This window comes from Sus scrofa, chromosome 7 (genome assembly GCF_000003025.6).
Source record: "Sus scrofa isolate TJ Tabasco breed Duroc chromosome 7, Sscrofa11.1, whole genome shotgun sequence".
In the NCBI taxonomy this organism is placed as follows: Eukaryota; Metazoa; Chordata; class Mammalia; order Artiodactyla; family Suidae; genus Sus; species Sus scrofa.
The window spans coordinates 52082748-52105051 of NC_010449.5; the positions used below are offsets into that span (position 1 = coordinate 52082748).

The following is a 22304-nucleotide window of genomic DNA, read 5'->3' on the forward strand; positions in this document are numbered from 1 at the left end:
TTAATCAGAAGTATGTGTTTTTAATATTTCACCATCAAATCCAGCTTCAGTGTTTGAGAAATTCGTTCAGATCTAACCTGGGCCAATAGTGGGGTTTCTTTTTGGAAAAGGATTCCTTATAGTTATTTCGTTTTCATCTCAAATAAAGTCCTTCTTCTGGATTTATACAGAATTTATTGTCTTAAAACAAATGCAGAATAATAATAGTGGGTTCTGAGAATCAGCCAAGTATAGTGGTAAGGAAATCTCTAATAACTCTTCTTCATGTTCAGTTTGCAGAGAAATTCCTGGAGGTGAAAGAAGCTGCCAAACTAGCCAGAGACAAATCCCAGGAGAAAATCGAGACCTCAAGTAATCATTCCCAGGTAAGTCATTTTGCCTGTAAAATAAATGAGTGTGACCCGTGATTGAGCCTCTTTGTTCCCTGTTACTTTTGACAGAAGTAAGACATTTTCACAGTAGGGCATTTTGAAGGCTTTTTCAACGATTAGCCTGCTTGCAGTGAGATGAATGTGACATGTTTTTATGAGACTCTTGAATTTTTCAGGATGTGGTGATGTGTGTTGGATGGAAAACATTTGATGAGATGCGAGTTAATGCAGGTCCCTGGGCTGGGATGTTCTCTGGCCACTGTTTAAATCCCAGTGCCAGGGTAACGTGTTTTCTTTCTGTGTCGGGTGGTGAAGTCTGCAGGAAGGATGCTCATGGACAAACGCGGGCACCTGTGCCCATGATGGGAAACTTGATCAACGTCGGCGAGTCCTCGTCTGTCTTCCTATTATAACAAAGACGGGGGTGGGGGGCAGGATCACAGCAGCTCTGGTTCAGCCAAAGGAAATATGGCTTTGCCAAGAACTGATTAATGACTCAAAGGGACCTATTTTAACCTGAAATAAAAACACCTGCATTCCTGACATCCAGATTGGTAATAGGGAGTGGTAGGCAGAAGCCTTGACCTCCCAACAGAGTTTTATGTAGAACAACAGAAAAAGGGAGACTTGAGGAGCAGGGATCTGGGGTTAGAAGAAGCATGAAGGTGGAGTTCCTGTCGTGCTCAGCAGTTAACAAATCTGACTGGCATCCATGAGGACGCAGGTTCGATCCCTGGCCTTGCTCAGTGGGTTAAAGATCCACCATTGCCATGAGCTGTGGTGTAGGTTGCAGACAAGGCTCGTATCCTGCATTGCTGTGGTTGTGGTGCAGGCCGGCAGCTCCAGCTCCAAGTCGACTCCCTAGCCTTGGAACTTCCATATGCTGGGGGTACGGCCCTAAAAAGCAAAAAAGAAAAAAAATATGAGGTAATAGCCCAACATCCAGGACTCTAACTGGCTGGGGGTCAGGTGTCCTGTGGGAGGAACAGAGATGCACTCAGGCACTGTGAGGGACCTAGAATTCTTCATTGGTGCATTGTTTCTTATTATTTATCATTGGATAGTTGCAAGACCCTGGAGATATTTTATGGGTACTGATCAAGAATTGATACGGAGGTTGCGTGTGGGTGGTGAGGCGGTCAGGGAGCAGCTGAGGGCGGGGAGATGGGCGAGGAGACTGTGGGTGGAGAATGGCCAGGCCAGGACAGCCATGGGGGTAAAGAGGGAGGGATAGGTGTCAGGGCAGTTCGTGGGGAGAGACCCAGGAGGCCTGGGCATCGTGAGCGGTAAAGATCAACCCTCCAGACCTGACTGTCAGCAGCAGCTGAAACTGAATCGCATAAACAAATGCCCCTGTGGGTTTATGGAAATGAATGAATATTAGACTTCAGGTGGACAGGAACTTCCCTGAATCTTTATAAGTAATCTCTAATATTATCTAAATGATACTGTTAATTTACTGTACTAATTACAGTACTTAGTAATCTCAGAGGATATATAAAATTGGGTACTTGAAATGGTCCATGATCGAAAAAGTTTCTAATGTACCATCTTTTTCAGAATACCACATTTATAGTGATATCTCTAATGTCTGAATTTCTTTCGTTTTTTTTTTGCTTTTTAGGGCCATACCTGTGGCATATGGAGGTTCCCAGGCTAGGGGTCGAATGGAAGCTTCAGCTGCCTGCTTACGCCACAGCCACAGCAATACCAGATCCAAGCCACCTCTGTGACTTACACCACAGCTCATAGCAACACTGGATCCTTAACCCACTGAGTGGGGCCAGGGATCGAACCCATAGCCTCATGGATCTTAGTTGGGTTCGTTCCCACTGAGGCACGATGGGAACTCCCTGAATTTCTTTACCTAAGGTTTTTGTTTTACATTTGTCCCCAAAAGTATTTAAAAACCTTAAAAAAGTCAAGTATACTCAGATATTATTTTATTTATGTGTATTAATTATTTATAAATGGCTTTTTGTCCCTAAGTTTTCATTTTTATTTACCCTTATTGATATTTCCCCAGATAATGGAGATCACTGTCCTTTTTTCTTTTTAGTTGAAATCATACCATTGGTTGATTTTTAAAAAATCCCTGAGAATGAATACTTTGGCCAAATTTTCCAAATACTTGAAGATTTTAAACAACCTAATTACAAAAACATTTAATACAGGTTTTTTCTGATTATAAAAGCTATACATATTTGTTGCAAAAATAAAAAGTATACCATACTCTAAAGAAGGGAATAAGAATTACCTATTTTCCTACCAAAGATATTTTGTTAGTATTTTGGTGTGTTTCTTCCTAGTATAGTTTTCTAACTTTTTTCCTAATTTTTGTAATTTTTTTAACCCTTTAAAAAAAAAAACTTACATGTTATGATCATTTCCTCATGTTTTCAAAACTATTTTAATGGCTAGATAGTATCCTCGTGTTTGTTGGTATCACACCTTAGCGCATTAACCTGCTGTCATTTGGGACATCTGTGTTGTTTCTCATTCCTGCACACCTTTTGTGCATTTGATGGTTTCTGCAGGGTAAATTCTTGAAACGGCACATTGGGTTAAAGGTAGGGATATTGTAAAAGCTGTTGCCACGTATTGCAAACATCCCTACAGAAATGCACAGTTCTGACTCCCACCAGCAGAGCGTGAGAACAGTTTTTCCTCCCACACCCTCCCCAACAAAGCCTTGTTGATTTGACAGAAGACAAATGTATTTTATTGGCTTTTTAAGTTTTGTATTTCTTTATAAGTGAAATGACATTTTTTTGGTGATTGAGTCTTTGCATTTCTTCTTCTCTAAATGTCAGTGGCGTATTCTTTCCCCCTTTGTGTGTGTGTGTGTGTGTGTGTGTGTTATTGCCAAGAACTTTATTTTTTTAACATGGATAATTTGAACATACACAACACTAGGCAGAATTGTGTAAATGAACCCCCCATGGACCCAGAGATCAGCTTTAGCAATTAGCAACCTATGACCAATTGTTTCTTTAACGCCCTCCTCTCCCTCCATCTTTAAGGCAAATCTAAGACATCTTATCATTTCATCCCCAACTGTTTCAGTGTGGAGCTCTAAAAGTTGAGGATTCTAATGAGATTTTTTTTAATCTAGGATAGGTGTTAGCATTTTTTCCCCATATCTACTGCAGAAATGGTTTCCCTACATTGTTTGCATTCTAATACAATGGGTGGCTTTTTTTTTTTTTCAATGTAGAAATTTAGTCATACGTCATTCCCTTCATGATTCCTTCCTGTGCCTTTATACTTATTGGAGGCTAAATAAGATCTTTCTAAGATCTTATCCAAGACCCGATGCGATATCACCTCCGAGTGACATGCCTTATTGTAGAAGATGTCTCAGAATGTTCACAACAAAGCTGAATAGTAACGGGGACAGCAGACATCCGTATCCAACTCCTGCTTTTTCAAATGTGTTGACCTCTCTGTAGCCCCTGGGTTTTTAAGTCATCGCAGCTCCCGATCCTTCTCTTTTCCTCATTCACTGTTTCTTACTATAAACCCCTCCTCCTCGTTTCCTCCGTGGCTTCTGTGTTATTAAAGGAAACCAGCTATCTGGCTGGGCTTGTTAAGTTTATCTGTAAAGCCTGAGTACCAAAGGCTCTGCACAGTGGCCCCAGGGGCTGTCTTGGGAGTGAAAAGCACAGACTTTCTGCCCAGGGCACACCTGGGTATTAGTCTTTGCTGCGCTGTGGTTGGACGTGCGGTTCTCCCGCACTCACGCACACCCAGGTCTTCATTCCACCTGACTTGCTGCCGCCCAGACAGCCAGCGGTAACTCATGAAGGTCATTCCCATCTTCCACTCAGCCATCCAGTGTCAACGGGACGGACGATGAAAAGGCCTCCTGTGCGGGTCCTGCCGACACACACCTCAAGTCGGAGAATGACAAGCTGAAGATCGCTTTGACGCAGAGGTGAGGGTGTTAAGATCCAGGTGCCGGTTTTTCTCCAAGGTCTGCGTGTCCCGGCGGCCTTTCCCGCTGGGCAGGTTTCGGGAAATTGGGAGAAGAAGCTGGGGTGCGAGAAGGAGCATCCAGTCTTGACTCCTGGCTAGCTGCCTTCATGGCTGCTCTCTGTCCACACCAGTGTGTGTGTGTGTGTGTGTGTGTGTGTGTAAGAGAGCTATGTCCCTGTGCTTATGTTTTGTTTTTGGAGAAGCCAGATTTATCATTTATTTATATATAATAAGACTGCATCTTGAACATCCAAGAAAACTATAAAAACCAAAGAAACTATTTAAAATAATACAAAGTCTCACAAAATCCACAGCTTTTCTATATACACACAAACCTCACATAGGATATATATTCAAAGAGATTTTCTTTACAATATGGACTAGAACCATAAATTTAAGGAGGTTACAAGATCTGATTGACGGAACACTGTAAAACAGCTATAATGGAAAAAATAAAAGTCATTATAAAAAACATAAAAAGTTACATGATCTTTGCGCAGAAAACTCAGGGATTCTGCGGACCATAGTGAATAATTTAACAGATGAAATCTGCTGGGAAGTGGTAGGAAGCTTTGATATTTTAAAAACATATCAATTTCCCTTAAATTGACCTATAAATGTCACACAATTCCTCTACTGATGGCAACAAGATTTTATTTATTTATTTATTTATTATTTATTTATTTATTTTTTAATTTTTGTCTTTTTGCTATTTCTTTGGGCCGCTCCCACGGCATATGGAGGTTCCCAGGCTACGGGTCCAATCAGAGCTGTAGCCACCAGCCTACACCAGAACCACAGCAACGCGGGATCCGAGCCGCATCTGCAACCTACACCACAGCTCACGGCAACGCCGGATCCTTAACCCACTGAGCAAGGGCAGGGACCGAACCCGCAACCTCATGGTTCCTAGTCGGATTCGTTAACCACTGCGCCACGATGGGAACTCCCTGATGGCAACAATATTTTAATTAAAAAAAATTTTTTTTAGGTCTGCACCTTGAGGCATTTGGAAGTTCCCAGGCTAGGGGTCGAAACAGAGCTACAGCTGCCGGCCTATGCCACAGCCACAGCCACACCAGATCTGAGCCGCATCTGTGACCTGCACCACAGCTTGTGGCAGTGCCAGATCCTTAACCCCCTCAGTGAGGCCAGGGGTCGAACGCACGTCCTCACGGATACTAGTTGGGTTCATTACCGCTGAGCCACAACAGGAACTCCAAGATTTTAATTTTTAATGACTACTCTAGCTGTGCTTGTGTTTTCATGTCTTGAGAGCATGGCCCCTTTCCCAAAAGCTGGTCTGGACCTCATGGTGTAGACTGGTCCATGAGTACCCTCAGAGCCACTGTCTTTTGGGGTCAAGCTGCTCACCTGGCAGGGGACTCAGCCACTCCCCCGGCCTCTCTGTGACTGAGAAGCTGTTTTCCTAAGAGTTGCCTTGTTTAAGAGCTCTATCGTATCACTTTCCCCATTTACACAGGAAGAAACTGAGTCCCAGGTGGTACAGTGAGTCCTTGCCGAAGGTCACATGGCTGGTAAATTTCCCACTGGCCCCCACTGCCTACCTTTCCTCAGAGCTGCAGCTGCAGTCTCTTTCAGAACCTTCCCAGAGGCAGCCAGTCTCATCCCACAGCTGGCGACACCAAAGGGTTGGCACCTACCTCTGCAACCAGCGGGCCTTACCAGTGCTTGGAGCTTCATTCCTGGGCCCTAACCTAGGAATTCCAGGAAGAACATGGGACCCTGAGATCCAGCCACCTTCTTTGATCTGTGGGTTTTGTCAGGCACTTCACAGGACAAAGCTGTGGCTGGTCTTGTTTCTTACTCATCAGATGCTTGTGAGGACTATTTTTGGTTGTTTAACTCACAGTGGGCTGCCTGGATGAAAACGTTTCACTCCTAAAAATAAATGTTTAAAATTAAAAAAAAGAAGTCCCAGTTTAATGGACTAGTGAAGTACAGAAAGCAGTGTGCAAGCCGTTTCCCGAAATTAGCTCAAATTCTCAGTCAACTCTGAAATTCATCACATAATAGTATTTTTCTATCTTTTCAGTCTGGCGTGTTTGAAACCCAAAGTATGTATTTTCCAGTCACATTCCTAGTGACTTTCCAGTGATAGAAGATAACACAGATTCTTCAAATACAGTTGTATTTCCATAAAGAGAAAAAGAAGAAGCCTTTAGAGTCAGAACTCTCCTTGGCCAGGCAATATTGATGAGAGGCCAGCTACTTTCCGATGGGCTTGTGCTGTGCAGCTCTGCCCTGTCCCGCCAATGGGTTAAGGATCCTGCGTTGCTATGAGCTGTGATGCAGGTCACGCTCGGCACCAGGGATGCTTGGAACCCCAGTTCTGCCCACAGGACTCCCAGCCACTGCCTCCTCTGTCCTCAAGTCCTCGGCTCTCAAACCTGGGTTCCTTGAAAGACCTGAGGAGGCACAAGCTGTGCTGAGACTGTTGCCACCTGGGGTCAGGCTGGGACAATCCAGTTCACTGGGCTCCGGGGAGAGGGTGTCAGAGCTTGCTGAATGGGTCCTCAGCCTTCACGAGGGTCTCAGAGGTACCCCTGGCACTTCAGAGCCTCTGTCCCTGAGGCGCATCTCAGGACGGAACCGGACATGCAGCAGGAGAGAAGCGTCCTGCGGCCGGGGGTCTCCACCGCCGTCTGGGGCTTCATTCTTCGTTTCATGTCTTCCCTCTCTGAGTGCTGCTCTCTTCTAGAGCAGTGCCATGAGAAAGTGGCCCAGCAAGGTGACACGCTCCCCCTGAAGGGAAGCGCTGGTCCCGCGTGGCACGTGGTCTTCAGAGCCAGGCCACCGGTGGGAGAGGCTGTGGCCCCAGGAGACGGGTGGACGGGGCGGCTGGGTTCCCCCTTCCCAGTGGGGTGGCAGTGCCTGCCATCCCCGTCACCGCCTGTCCCCCGCTCCGCAGTGCTGCCAACGTGAAGAAATGGGAGATCGAACTGCAGACCCTGCGGGAGAGCAACGCCCGGCTGACCACAGCGCTGCAGGAGTCGGCGGCCAGTGTGGAGCAGTGGAAGAGGCAGTTCTCCCTCTGCCGGGATGAGAATGACCGGCTCCGGAACAAGGTGGGCGCGGGGAGCCATGGGGATGGCAGCCTGGTCAGGGGGTGGGAGCACCCCAGTCTTCCTCTCCCCACTGCCTCCACTTGGCCCTTGGCCCCTGGGCAGGAGGATGACCCCTGCCGTCTCCCTTTGACCAACCCCCCCCCCCCACCTCCTGCCCGCCTTAGTAGGAACACAACCACGTACAGAACTGACTTAGTACACACATTGAACCAAGTTTTATAATTCCTATTGCAAAGAAGACAGATTGGTGGGAGATTTCAGCTTGGCCTTGTACCACAAGCTCCCTCTGATGCCGGCTATGGGCTGGCCTTTTGTGGGCGGCCTCCCCCGGCATTTTCTGTGGTCCAGTGATTTTCAGTAGAGGAAAGGGAGCCAGAGGGTGAGTGAGGAGAACAGATTCAGGAAATGGTGAGGAGTGATGGGTCAGAACCCTCGCTTCCATGTGTAGTTCGCTATTTCTACAAACGTGAATCTGGCAGTGCGGAAAGGAACCTAGCACTTGAGGTGTGAGGTGGGTAGTGGGTGGGTGCCAACTGCCGTCATGTGCCCTCTGCCCTCTCACCTTCACACCTGAGCTTTTCGATTGGTTCAGAATTCACCTGCTCCCTTTCCTGTAATTAGTCACTCACATTCTGGTGTTGGGCCGAGTTGATGAGGAAGTTTTGGGGTGACCACAAAATCCCCAAGTGAGGTCCTGAGGTTGCTGTGCCATTTCGGTCGTCAGCCATGCCTGCCGGCATGTGGAAGTTCTGGGGCCAGGGATCGAACCCACACCCCAGCAGTGACCCAAGCCTCTGCATCGATAACACTGGATCCTTAACCCGCGGAGCCACGAGAGAACGTCTGGTGGCCGGCACGTTTATCCCCCCAGTTGGTGCACAGTCTGCTTTGCAGGTGCAGGATTTCAGGGTCCATGTCCTGCTGAGATTGGTACTTGCTCCCCATGTCCTGAGTGGAGCCTCTGGAAACCACGCCCCTGTTTCACGTGTTACTTTGGTGCAGATGGCACGTAAAACTGCCTCGTGTCGATTCTGCAGAAAGTGCTGACAGGAAGGGGCACAGGCCAAGAGCTGACTCTGCGGGTTCCCTTCTGGAGGCCCGGCTGATCCGCCTGCCAGAGGGATCCATTGCCCTTTCTTTCTTTTTCTGAGCAGAGAGCTGGGTTTCTTGCTTTGTGTCTAAGAACCCAAGAGTGGAGCGGGGGTAGTGGAGGAAGTGCATCTCATGGCGCTTGATCCCTGAGAGGAGCATCAGCTTCCCTGGATGGGAAGAACTGAAAACGTCATTTCCAGGGGGAGGTGGAAGTGGGCGGGACCTCCCACAGCTCCTACAGCCGGGGGTTCAGACCCTGAGGGTTGGTGCAGGTCACCTCTGAGAATTATCCTCGTGGTACCAGCCCAGGGCCCTTCACCCTGAGCGAGGGCTGCCACCTGCATGGGGTGACCCCATCACTGTGATGCTCTTGTGTTACTTGTTGGTTCTGGTCCTGACATCCACTCGGCACCCGCACCTTGGCCCCTGGGAAATGCCTGGCGTCTGACAGCCGTGCCAAGGTTTTCAGGCCTTTGATCCCTTCTAGGGGGTCAGGCTTGGGAAGGAGAGAAAGACACGCTCTGGGGATTTGCCAAGTCAGCCTGTGGTCGCATCATCTCTCTAGGAAGAGGCCCACAGGCCAGACTCCTGCGTGCGTCAGTGGGGAAAGGTCATCTTGATTTAAAACGTTTGAAATGTCCTTGCGCCCCATCTGGTGGCCCCTGTCTCACAGAGCTGCTCAGTTCTCTACCCTGCTGGCGTAAAAACCCTTGAGATGCAACAGAATCATTCAGGGCATGATTCAAATGATGTGAAAATCATTCTGGGGAGAAGCATTTGGATTCATGGGACACCTGGCCCCTGTTTGTGACGGATCCTTAAAGCAAACCTGAAGCTTTTGTCCTGTGACTGAGAGCAGACCAGAAGCCCAGAGCATCCTGAAGCCAGGTTTTATGACTTATACTCAGTTGGTATTAAATAAGCTATCTGCCCGCAGGGGCAAGCAGCTCAGGGGAGCCTCAGAGAGTTTGTTCATAGCCACAAGGAAGAATTTCTAAGTGTTAATTTATGGTTGATTTTAAAAGAAAGTACCAACAGAGCTGCGGTGATGTTTTTGTTTAATGACTAAATCCCTGCTTTAACATGTGATAAAGATCGACGAGCTGGAAGAGCAGTGCAGTGAGATCAACAGAGAGAAGGAGAAGAACACCCAGCTGAAGAGAAGAATTGAGGACCTGGAGTCGGAACTCCGAGAAAAGGAGACGGTGAGTGGAGCAGCGCTGAGCAGTGCCACTCGGTGTCCCCGGGGCCTTTGGGGGTTGATCTCCGCCCAAGGACACGGCAGATGGCTGTGGCGCATGTGACCGGCCCTGGCAGCTGCCAGGACATCAGCACACAGACAAAGCCGAGAGTCACACCAAGGCACACGTAGTCCAGACAAAGGCCTGACGACCCTCTGCAGCCTCCTCATTGTACGTATATAGTCAGTCACTCAGATCCAAGAGGCAGTGGAACTTTTGCAAAAACACTTGGAGACTTTTTGTAGATGGTCTCTCATCAGAATTTGAAATCTGCTCTCCGGTGCTGCCCGAACCCCCAGTCACACAGTCATTTATTTTCTGGGCAGCTCAGTACACAGAGGATGGAGACCCAGGGCAAGGAGCCGGTCCTCTCTCAGCCTTGGTTTCCCCATCTGCAGAGCAAGAATCATACCAAGACCTCGCCATGCCTGGCGGGGTACAGAGTTGGGGCATGAACGCACGTAACCTACTCAGCCTCTGGAATTACCTGATGTGTGTTAAGCACTGTCATCTTATCATTTACGCAGACAACACTGGTTCCAAAAGCTGCACAGGTTGGGGATTTTCAAGAATACGTGTTTATCTGACGTGCTTTCACATTCTTTTCAAATTTCCGTCTCCTGCAGGAATTGAAAGACCTCCGAAAACAAAGTGAAATCATACCTCAGCTCATGTCAGAGTGTGAGTACGTCTCTGAGAAGTTAGAGGTAAGGACGGGGAACACATCCCCCTTGGCATCTGTCGGGTTACCCCGTTCTTTGAGGCCCCTCCCTTTCACGCCTTGCTGGCTAAGGACAAGTGACTTTGTGTTCCTAAAAAGCCAGGGTGATTGTGTGCTCTGCCCCCTGGCGTTTGTCTCTTGGCTCATCCCCTTGCACGAAGGTATCCTGTGTATAACGTGGTGTGGGTGATTGTTTCCCACCCATAGACGTCCCTACAGAACCACAGAAGGGTGAGAAGCAAATGACAGAAGGGAGGGCTGAGGGCATGAGACCCGAGGGCTATTCCATCTCCCCACCCGGTGACCTTGGACATGTCCTTAGGCAGGCCCCCCATTTGCAAGCATCAGATTTCTGACCATAAAAGGAAAGGAGTCTCTTCAGCTCCATTTTCACCTTGGAGGGTCTCCTTGCTTCAAAGAGCACTTTGTTCAGGTTCCCAATTCAGTATTAGTACTGGTTCCTTTACACATGTTCACAAAATCTCGTCTTGTACCCAAAAGATGGAAGCTCTTGGTTGGTATGAAGAGTAGGGCTTGAGCCTCATGGAAGGACGCACAGCAGTCCGGCCCCCGGGAGCTTGAACGTCTCCACGGCACCCGCAGGACAGCCAGTGCACAGACCCACTGTCCCTGTGTCTGGCCGGGCCAGTCCTCCCTTGCTGGGGCTGGGGCTGGCCTGGGGCAGAGGAGGCCTCGCCTTCCCTGTGTGACCCCTAGCATCAAGTCACTCTCCTCTTTGTGCTGCTTCTCCCTGTCTCAGATCAGAACCCAAAGGGGGCCCTCTGCTGACCAGCCTGGGGCTGGGGCTGAAAAGCCGGTGTGCTAGGCTTTCAGAATTCCTCTGCTGGGCACTTGGGACAGTGTCGCTTAGCAGCAGGCTCCTTTGGGCAGGAGGCGTCCTTTAGGCAGTTCTGCCTTCCGTTTGAGGCCAGGAGCGGGGAACATCGATTTTTAGGCCAGATGTTGGGCAATGCGCCCCGCCCATTGGCACCGGCCGCGGGGGAGAACAGCGGGGACCAGAGAGCATAGGCTTGCTGCCCGGGGATGTCACACCTCCGTGGAGGCGGGCCCGCGGGGACGCACAGTCCGGCTGTCCTGGGTCTCAGCGGGGCTCCTACCGCTCGGTAGCCCAGCCCCTTCTCTCTCGCTTTGCTCAGGCGGCCGAGAGAGACAATCAGAACCTGGAGGACAAAGTGCGGTCTCTGAAGACAGACATCGAGGAGAGCAGGTACCGACAGCGCCACCTGAAGGTGGAGCTCAAGAGCTTCCTGGAGGTGCTAGACGGGAAGATCGACGACCTGCACGACTTCCGCCGGGGCCTCTCCAAGCTGGGCGCCGACAACTAGGGCTCGGGAGTCCCTGGGGTGCGCGTGAGCTGGTAGCACTAGGACCTCCTCCTGTTCGCGTGGCTTCTGTAAACGCAGGCGCCGTTTGTCGTGTTTCCAAACCGGGGGACGCCGTCCACTCTCTCCTCCCCAGAATCGAAATCCGCCCTCGCTTCTCTGGCCTGGCGGGGTTGTGGACGCCTGGACGATGCTGACTCAGGAATCCAGAACTAGGTCTACCTTAAAACGTTTACGCAGTCAGGGCAGGGATGTTTCTATCTTTCTTAAGGGCTGTTGCAACCATAAGAACTGAAAAAAAAAAAAAAAAAGTATTTTCTAATCCAAATATGAATACCCTTTCCAGCTCCTTTTGAGTAGCGTCCAGAGTATGCGAACGTCCGCCAGGCACGCGTGTGTGGGGCGAGGCGAGAGAAGCTTCCCTCTGTGTGTAGAGATGCTTTACAGCCACCACTTAGGAGAGGTTTGTCCAGAGAAGGAAAACAAGTTTCTGATGAGTGCGATTTCTGGCGCAGGAATCACCTGCATCCACTCCCTCCCCCCTGTCCCCCACCCCGGTTTGTAGGGTTGCAACAATGTTCCTTTTCTGGGTTTTCATTTCTGAGCAGATGACCCTGCTGTGGGGACAGCACGTGGTAAGGGTACCTAGCACAGTGCTTGGCACAAAGTAGGTGCTTAATAAATATTTGTTCAATTAAACATATAAACAGAATTTAGTGTTTTAATCAACCCCCCCCCCCCCCATCAAGCTCCTGGTGAACAGTCCACTGCTCTGGTGCCCTGGGTCATTATCAGGCATGAATGTGACTTTGTGGTCCACCTCACGGACTGGCTCAGGTGGCCCTGAGGCTGGGAACATGGCAGTGGAAGCAGCAGGAGCTGGTCTGAGGCCCCCTCAGGAGCCCATCCCTGGTGCTCTGTCCCTGGGGACCCCTGACACTGGAGCCACCCTTCCTCTCCAGGTGGGCGCCTGTGGCCTGGGGATTCCAGGACCACTGACGGGCCCTGACCCAGGGGCTACCCAGGGCTTGAGATCTAAAGTGGGATCCTCTGTTGGATTTAGTCAGTTGAAAATGAAATCACACAGGCCCACGAGGGAGAGAGTTGGCTCCACGTGGCTGAGCCTCAGCCTGAGAGGAAGGTGTTCTGCCCAGGTCTGCCTCCTGCTCTGAAGAAACCAGAGCCCTACACTTCTCCTCTGTCACCAAGTTTCTCAGTGGGGCCAGTGGCCATTTGGTTTGCCCTGTGCATGGCCAGAAGGTCTGAATCCCTGGCTGTGGGCATTTCTAAATGCTTTTGGAGGAGGTGGGGGGAGGCTTTGGTACCCCTTCCTGGCTTCGAGACCTCTCACACATTAGGATTTCTCTCTGCTGGTTTTCCATAGACAATAAAGTAGCCTGGGGATATGACCCAGGCCCTGGGTGGACTTTACAAGTCCTGCTGCCCTCCTTTGTCTGGCTGAGACCACCCCCTGAGCAGGGAGGTCTTTCTGGGAGGATGGGAAGGAGGGAAGGCTGCTGATCTGGAGCACAGGGGCATGTAGGGGAGACCCGCACGCTGAAATGGAAAGCCTGGCCAGCCCTCCTGGTGATTTGAGATTGGGCACCGCTGGCCCTGCCCTTTCCCCAGAGCTCCAGATGGTTCTCAGGACAGTGGTTAGCAGCTCCCTGCTGACCACGAGACCAGAGAGCTGGGCCGGCTGGGAGGAGTCGGTCTAATGGGGAGTCTTCTCCGGCCAGGCCAGTCCACCCGTCAGCACACTGGGCAAGTTGCTGCCCAGGAGCAGTGGACACTGGGATTCTGAAACCTCACCTTGGGTCTTTTGATGCCCAGCACCCCTGTCAGGTGGCTTCTTCATCCAGAAGGGGCCATCTTAACCGACTCAGGGGACCTATTCCTCGAGGATAGAGTTGCCAAAGCCACTTGCACGTGCCGTAGCTGTGGCTGTAGACAACGGTGGCAGCAGGAGAGCCATTACTGCGGTGGGCTGCTGAGTCCCTGTGTGATCGAGAGCTGTGACCCCCACTCACCGACCCTTGCAGAGTTTGGGGAGCCCTTGTGGGTAGCAGGTGAGGAGCTGAGAGCCCCACATTCCCTGGCCTTGGCTGGCCCGAAACTCTGCAGCCCAGGGACTAGGAGCAGTAGGGGAGCCTCTAAAGGGGAAGCTAAGTTGGGCTCAGCAGGGAGAGTGCACCTTTACAAAAGCCCTGGACCTTCAGTTCCTCCTGCTTTTCTTCATTTTCTTTCTTAAAAAAAAAAAAAAAAGGCCCAGGACAACCTAGACATTTGAGAGACTGGTCCTGTCTGACAGCTTCTGGCACTGCAGGGGCTGCAATGAGAATGACCCTCTGAATTCATCCTCGTCTCCCTTGAGCCAGTTTCCGACGCTCTCGTTTCTCAGAAGTCCTGCTCCAGTCTCAGCACTATGCCCTCTGGTTGTCATTATCTTAAGCCAAGTGCAGGCAGAGCATAAACCTGTCACTCACAAACACCCCAGCCACGTTGTGTGGTTGGAGGATTTAGGGCCAGGGCTGTGTTGTCATTTCCACGTGACATTTCCTAAGCCGACATCTCCGAGACTGGCTGCCTCAGCCTTGATTAGCTTTTTGTCCCTGTGTCCGTGACACCTGAGGCTAAAGGAAGCAAAGTGAAATTTGGAGTCCTTTAATCATAATAACCCTTAAAAGTAATTTTTCTTCCTAATCAAGACCTGCTGGGTGCAGCGAGGGGAAGTCCGGGGCACAGAGAGCCACTCAAGTGACAGGCTGGGACAGTGTGGTCAGGCCTTAAAAGAGAGCCCACATCCACATGCGCCTGGAACTTGTGTGCTCCTTCTGTTCCACACTCTCCTGCACGCTGTCACTTTGGATCTCACTTTGGTGAGAGAGCAGAACTCACTTTACAGAGGCCACAGAGACAAGTGACACGCCCCAGAGGTAGCCTGGTAGAAGCAGCGACGTGGGCCAGACCCAGGTCTTCTAGACCCTGGTCCAGTGTCTTTCCGTGAGCCATGCGCTCTTCTCTGACCTTTAGGTGCCAAGGGAAAAAAATCTCATGTCTGTTTAAGAGCACATCATAATTATCCCATCTTGCCGTGTGTCCACAGCAAATGACAGCTTAGAAATGAGTGAATCAGAATTACTTTGATGACTGCGGGAAGTTCCACTTTCCAAAGGTTCTGGTTTCACAGGGATCTTTCCAAGAGACTGTTGGTTAAAATGCTGTGGGTGCTGTGAGAGGCCAGAGAAATGAGACACATTTTGAGGTCTTCGTGGATGGCTCTTGTGGAGGCAGAGCAGTTTGTTCCAAACAAGCGAGAGGCCTCAAGATGGTCAACAGAGTGCTGGCCGAGAGATCACAGGTCCCTGCCACCCCCTTTCTGGGAAGGAGCAGGCCAGCCAGTGGTTAGAGCAGGTTGAGTGGGACCTGACCAGCCCCTAGGAAGACCGTCCACAGCGGGCAGTTGGTCCCTGTCCCGCCAGCTCCCCATGGATGTCTCTAGACTCAAGCAGCCCACAGACACAGCCTGGATGGTGGTTGACTGATGCCTCACTGGTATGCAGTGCATTTGACAGAAACCATCAAGGAAAGGCTGGGATGTGGTGAATGTGCTGCCCAGAGGCATTCGGACCTGCCCATTTTTAAAGGACTCCCCTTCTATAGAAAAGATTGCTGTCTGTAGAAATTGGGGCGCCTTTGGGTGAGAGCCAGAGCCAACCACAGGGCGTGCCAGGGACCTTATTGTGGGACGTCTGGTGTGGCTGAGTGCGCCTTAGAAGGCAGGCAGCCGGGATGGCATTGAGCAGAGGCTGCCCTTTAAGACAGAGCCGGCCATGGTGCTCTGCTCATCCCGGAAAGTAGCTGCATGCTCTTCAGAAGGCTGGGATTCTTTTACTCACTTGAAACGGCACTGGCTTTTGAAGCACAGATGATTTAAATGAAAAGCTTGCAAATCAACGTCCATATATACTTTTAAGTGACTTGCATGGTTTTAAAGGACCCTGATTTCTGAGTACATGGTTTCTCCCCTAAAGAAATATTACATATTCTGGGGCTGGTGGGGGTGACGGCATGGAGGGGAATCCCGTATAGGAATGTGTGTTGTTTTCTCTGTCTTTTTTCATGCTCCTATCTCAAGAATATGGGTTTTTCCAGTTCCGCTTTAAACACCAGCCAGGCAACAGATGACTCTGGTAAGAATTTGGCAGCTGGATGAAACAGTCTAGTGAACTTTGAAGAGTGTGTGTGTGTTAGGAGAGGAAGCAGCAGAGAGATGCAGGAGAAACAACAAAGAGAGGATGTTAATAAAAAAATATGTACAGCTACGAGGAGTCTGCAATCATCCAGGTAGTGATGTTGTATGTTCTGGAATCCATCTTTGAGAAGCTCCTGTGGATCTTTTGAGTGGAGTTCATCCAGTGCCCTACTCTCTCTGACAAATGCAGAGCCTTGTGAAGAGTGGCCCCTGGGCCACCGGCCCTAGTGTACCTGGCAGGAGCCCAGAGAAGCCATGGCGGAGCCCAGACGGGGGTGGGGAACGTTTCAGCAGATGATTGACAGGTCTGATGATATGCAGCTGTGGGGAATGTGTCACTGTTCTTACCCTGTTGTACCACTTTTCATACAAAGTCCTGACTTTTAAATAGGTGTAGCAATGTCTTATGGTGTGACTGACAAGTAGGCATTTCTTGCATCAAATTTAAGACCTGAATGATCTGTATGAGGTGGATAAGTGGACTCTCTGAAGAACACTCTTTTGTTTCTTTTTTTCCTTTTTAAAATGCCTTTTTGGTACATAACTAATATATGCTTTTTTTAAAAAAAAAAAAAAGAAACTGCACATGCGTGAAAAGGAAAAACATCACCTGTTATTACACCATCTGATTATAACCACTGTTAACATTTTGGTATATCTCTTTTCAGACTTTTTTCTATGCAGCTGTATTTGTTTTACTACCTTTATCCATGAAATCCAATCATATTATACGTACTGTTTTATAACTTGCTTTTTTCCCTTTTGACGCTATATTGTGAATATATTTCTATGCCAGTAAGTATGTAACTGCTTCATTTTTAACATGTATGTAGGTAGCACCTTGGATACTTAAGTTGTTTCCAGTTTTTTTTTACTGCCATACTCAATGAGATGATGAATTTTTCAGAACATGAGGATAATTTTCTAAAATTAGACCTGCTGGCTCAAAAGTGTGATGGACAATACAAGCTCCATCCCCTCCTCTCCCTCCTGGACATGCAGGAGATGCCCCTTTGCAGCCCTTTAAAGTCACTTGGGGCCCTGGTACTAATCCTGGCCAAGGAGCTATAAGCAAAAGTGACATGAGAAACGTCCAGGCCGAGACTGGGATATGCCTCTGTGCAGGTCTCCCGTCTCCCTGTCACCTTGCCCCACAGATGGTGACGTCCCAGGGCGGGAGCTGCTGGCCCCTCGCATCCCTGAGCAACTGTGGAGTGTCCCGTCTCCCATCATGACACCCACCTGCACGGACGTGTAGCGTGAAGAAAGGCTCAGCGGTACGTGTTACAGCACTGGGATGTCAGGGTTAATTTGGTCCTGCGGTGTGACCGTAAGAAAGTACGCCTGTTTTGGGGACTTTTAACATCCCTTGCCTCGAATTGCCTTCCAGAAAGACGATACCAAATTATAGTCCCACTAGCAACGTGTGAGAATGTTCGACTCCCTCTCTCACGCTGGTGTTACCATGGGGACTGGAGGCTAATTTCGATAAGCATTTTTTGATTCAAGTGTGACCCTCGCTAGCCAAAATATTTATTAGACTATGTCCTTTTGTCGTTTACCTATTCATCTTCTCTGGCCAGTTTCCTCAGAAAGCGTTTCGCTGTCTCACTGATTTCTAAGTTTTTTTCTCCCATAAATGTATTTTTTTTAAAGTTGCACGTATGATTTTTTTAAAAGTTCATTTAACAAATTTTTAGTCAAATCTATCTTTTCCTTTATGATTGCAACCTTTGCTCTCATGCTTATGCAGATCTTTGCAATTCTGATTCCAAGGTCATATGAATTTTCATCAGTATTTATGATTAAATATATGATCCATGTGGAATTTATTTTCTAAATCACCCCAACCTCATTTATTGGAACATCTATCCTTTCCCTGCTAGGAGGAAATCCCATTCACTGTGTATCCAGCCGTTACACACCGCTAAGCGTATTTCTGAACTTTGCATTGTGGTCTTTTGTGTACATTCTGGCACTGGTACCACATTGTTTGAGCATCTCAGATTTAGACTAAATATTCCCATTAACTAAACATCTTCAAAAATGTGGAGTTCCCGTCGTGGCTCAGTGGTTAACGAATCCGACTAGGAACCATGAGGTTGAGGGTTCGATCCTTGGCCTCGCTCAGTGGGTTAAAGATCCGGCGCTGCCGTGAGCTGTGGTGGAAGTCGCAGACGCGGCTCGGATCCCACACTGCTGTGGCTCTGGCGCAGGCTGGCGGCTACCGCTCTGATTAGACTTCTAGCCTGGGAACCTCCATATGCCATGGGTACAGTCCTAGAAAAGGCAAAAAGACCAAAAAAATAAAAAAGTCCTAGAAGTTCCCATTGTGGCTCAGCAATTGCAAACCCAACTAGTACCCATGAGGATGCAGGTTTGATCCCTGGCCTCATTCAATTAAGGGGTTAAGGATCTGGCATTGCCTCGAGCTGTGGTGTAGGTTGAAGTTGCAGCTTAGATGCCAGCTACACCTGTGGCTGTGGCATAGGCCAGCAGCTACAGCTCCCATTGGACCCCTAGCCTGGGAACTTCCATATGCCATGCATGCGGCCCTAAAAAACCAAAAAAAAAAAAAAAAGAAGGCCTAGTCCTTTCCGGATGCTAATATTTCCAAAAGTCATTCAGGATCATTTTGTAACGTTTAGAAGAATTGGAAATAAGGTTGTGTAAAATTTATAGGTTACCATAGAGAGAATTGATGTTACTTTGTAATATTTAACCTTCCATTTTAGTAAATTTATAAAGTATTATGTTCCTCAGTATATTTTTTCTAGTTTAGATAATTTTTGGTAGTTCTGGTTACTGTGGTAAATGAGCTCTTTTGTCCGTTACGTTTTCTATGTGCTTACTGGTAGTATGAAAGTACAGCACTCCTTGAGTTCCCATTGTGGCTCAGCCATTAGCCAACCAGACTAGCATCCATGAGGACGGGGGTTCGATCCCTGGGTCGTTCAGTGGGTTAAGGATCTGTTGTTGCCGTGAGCTGTGGTGTAGGTCACAGACATGGCTCAGATCTGGCATTGCTGTGGCTGTGGTGTAGGCCAGCAGCTTCAGCTCCGATTGGACCCCTAGCCTGGGGACCTCCAATATGCTGTGGCTGTGGCTCTAAAGAGACAAAATACAGAAAAAAAAAAGTACGGCACTCCTTTTTTTTTTTTTTTTTTAATGGAAATTAAATCCATTGGTTTTTTTCTGATTTAAAATATTAACGAAATACATAATTGTACACATAATGAAAAAACACAGTGAAGAAACTGAAAGTTCCCTGAATTAAAATCCATCCCTCTTGCCCCGAGATAGTCAACAGTTGATGTATAGTCCTCAAATTTTTTTTTCCTAACTTTTTTTTTTTTTTCATTTTGACCACATGGTCAACAGTTGATGCATAGTCCTCAAAAGAAATTTTTTTCCCTAAAATACATTTTTTTCATTTGGACCAAATGGTACCACCCTTCCGCTACTCACATTCTTTACTGGCGATAGATCTGGCCATCTTCCTGTTGGCACATAGAAATCTACCTCACTCTCCTTAACTCTGCATAGAGAGCTGTGTGGTGGTTAGTAAGTGCGTTTAACTTGGCAGTTGGTCCTTTGTTTATTTTGTAACTAGCCAGTTACTGAATTTCCTTTCATTTTAATAGTTTTGTTGTTATTGTTAATTCTTCTGCCTTTTTCAGGTGGACAGTAGTTCTGAGCAGTGATGACAACTTTACCTCCATATTTTTAATAATCTGATTTCACTTCCTTATCACCCGGACCAGCACTTTTAGAAAAATGTTAAATAACACGTACATAAATGGTACCGGTATGGTCCATTCTTCTTTATATATATGTATTTTTTACCTGGCGAGAAAATCTCTAGTGTTTCTCCAAAAGTACAAATTTGACTCTTCATATAAAATATTCTTAATATTTGAATTTGTATATTAAGGTTACACCCTTCTCTTTCTAGTTTGCCGAAAGTTTTATCAGTAATAGATGTTGGAATTTTCTTAAATGGCTTTTTTTCCCCACATCTGTCAAGATGATTGAATGAGTTTTCTTTATCGTGACTTCACATAACCATTTTAATAGGTTTGCTGGTATTAAACCATCTCTACATTTTTAGGAAAATCTGGTTTTTGTCACAGTGTATTATTCTTTCACTGTACATCTTCATTCAATGTTAACAGTGGTTATTTATGATGGGTTGGTTTCTGGTAGATTTTTATTTTTCATTCTCATCTCTATTTTCTGGTTTTTCTATGGAAATAAAATAAGAGCTTTAAAATAAAATGTTTAAAATAAGAAAAATATTCTGGATTTGATTTGCTCATCATTTTGGGATTTTTCATATGTTAAGGTGGATTGTTGTTGTTTTTTCTGCTCTCTTTGTCAGGTATTGGTGTTGGGTTTGCGTTAACTTCTTAAAAAAAAAAAAAAACTTGGGAAGCTCTCTCTTTTTTATGCCCTGGAACAGTTTAATATTTAGAATTTTTTGCTCTTTGAAGTTTTTATAACATGTATAAGTCTGTCTGAGTCTAGTGCCTTTTTAGGAAATAATTCTTTGGCAGTTTTTTCAGTGTTAATCCTTGCTCATGAGTCTCTTTAAACTTTCTTCCTGGTCTCTAAGTTTTTGGCAGTTTAAATTTCATCAATAATGATTCTGTTAAGATTTTCAGATTTGCTGGCATGGGGCTGTATTCTCTTTTGTTATTCATAAAGTTGTGTCTTTGCTTTCCCTTTTTATTCTGATCGGTTTTTCAGAATTAGTCTATTTCATTGATCTTTTCAAAGAACCAACTCTGGGACTGATATCTTAAGGTACCGTTTTACCATTTTAGGAGTTTTTTGGTTTGCTTTTGTTCTTATTTCTCCCTTTATTATTTTTTCACTCTCTCAAGTTGAATGCCATTTTAACATGTTTGATAGTAGATAGAGTTATTAGCAATCACCAGGCTATATATATATGGCTTTTCTTCTGAATAGGTCTTTATCCATATCCCTTAAATAATTTGTAATTTCAGATTGGACTTTATTTTTTACTGAAGAGTTATTTGAAATTATACTTTTAAATTTCTAGATAGTTCGATACTTTTTGTTGTTGTTGTTTTTAACACTTGTTATAAATTTCTACTTTTACTGTCTTGCCGTCAAAGAGGGTATGGCCTGTACAATTTCTGCATTTTGGAGTTTACTGATGTTTTCTTGGGACCTAATAAATTCTTAATTTTAATCAATATTCCCAGAAAACTGGAAAAGAAGGTATATTCTCAGAAGGGAACAGAATTCAATCTGTATGTATTAATTTGACCTTATTAGTTGCAAAATCATGGACCTTTAATTTTTGCTTCCTTGATTCACTAAAGACTAAGGAAAATATGTTAGTCTCCCATTCCCATTGTATCTCTGTCTCTCTTGTTTCTAACAGTTTTTGCTTTATGTATTTCAGTATGGTGTTATTTGGCAAAATATCTTTTTATACTTAAGAGAAAACGATTTTCCTTTAAAGACGTGTATACCTTTGTGGATTTTACCTGAGTTTGTTGTAACAGAGTTGTTTATGTAGAAATACATAGTTCAGTAAAAGTTTGTGTCTGTTTTTAAGTCAATGAAAGTTTTCTTTGTGTCTTAAGATACTTTGGAAACTCAGGATCTCCCTAAGGGTAGGTTGACTTTTCTCTGGGGTAACTCCCTGAGCCAAAGCAAGGATGGCAGTGTGGGTTGAGGCACATAAGCCTTTGGAACAGAATGAGGGTTTGGGGGTATGTCATTTCCAGCTTCTGCCTGGGGGCAGCGTCATGCCTGGTATGCTTTGGGGACACCTGCCCTCCAGCTGGTCACGTTCTGCCTCAATGGGGCTGATTGCAAAGCTTTTCTTTTTTCTTTTTCTTTTTTTTTTTTCCGGTCTTTTGTCTTTTTAGGGCTGCACTGTGGCACATGGAGGTTCCCAGACTAGGGGCTGAGTCAGAGCTGTAGCCGCCAGCCTACACGACGGCCACAGCAACACCAGATCCGAGCTGCATCTGCAACCTTACACCACAGCTCATGGCCTCACTGGATCCTTAACCCACTGAGAGAGGCCAGGGATCAAACCCGAGTCCTCATGGACACGAGTCGGGTTCATTAACCCCTGAGCCATGACGGGAGCTCCTGAAGCTTTTCTTAACCCAGGAGGCACTTTTCTTCTGCAAGCCTGGCCTTCTGAGCAGAAGGCAGCAGAGAATGTATG

At 47.1% G+C, this 22304-nt stretch overlaps 1 protein-coding gene across 4 annotated transcripts in view; it reads left to right on the forward strand.

Moving 5' to 3' along the window:
• Positions 1-21679, forward strand: part of HOMER2 (homer scaffolding protein 2) — a 103174-nt gene extending 81495 nt beyond the window's left edge. For all 4 annotated transcript variants that reach the window (XM_001927296.5, XM_021098885.1, XM_005666110.3 and 1 more), the window contains 6 exons: positions 273-365; positions 4202-4308; positions 7282-7438; positions 9625-9735; positions 10398-10478; positions 11650-21679. In XM_001927296.5, the coding sequence (XP_001927331.2) occupies positions 273-365; positions 4202-4308; positions 7282-7438; positions 9625-9735; positions 10398-10478; positions 11650-11838 (738 nt within the window). In that variant the 3' untranslated portion in view covers positions 11839-21679. The remainder of the gene's footprint in view (positions 1-272; positions 366-4201; positions 4309-7281; positions 7439-9624; positions 9736-10397; positions 10479-11649) is intronic.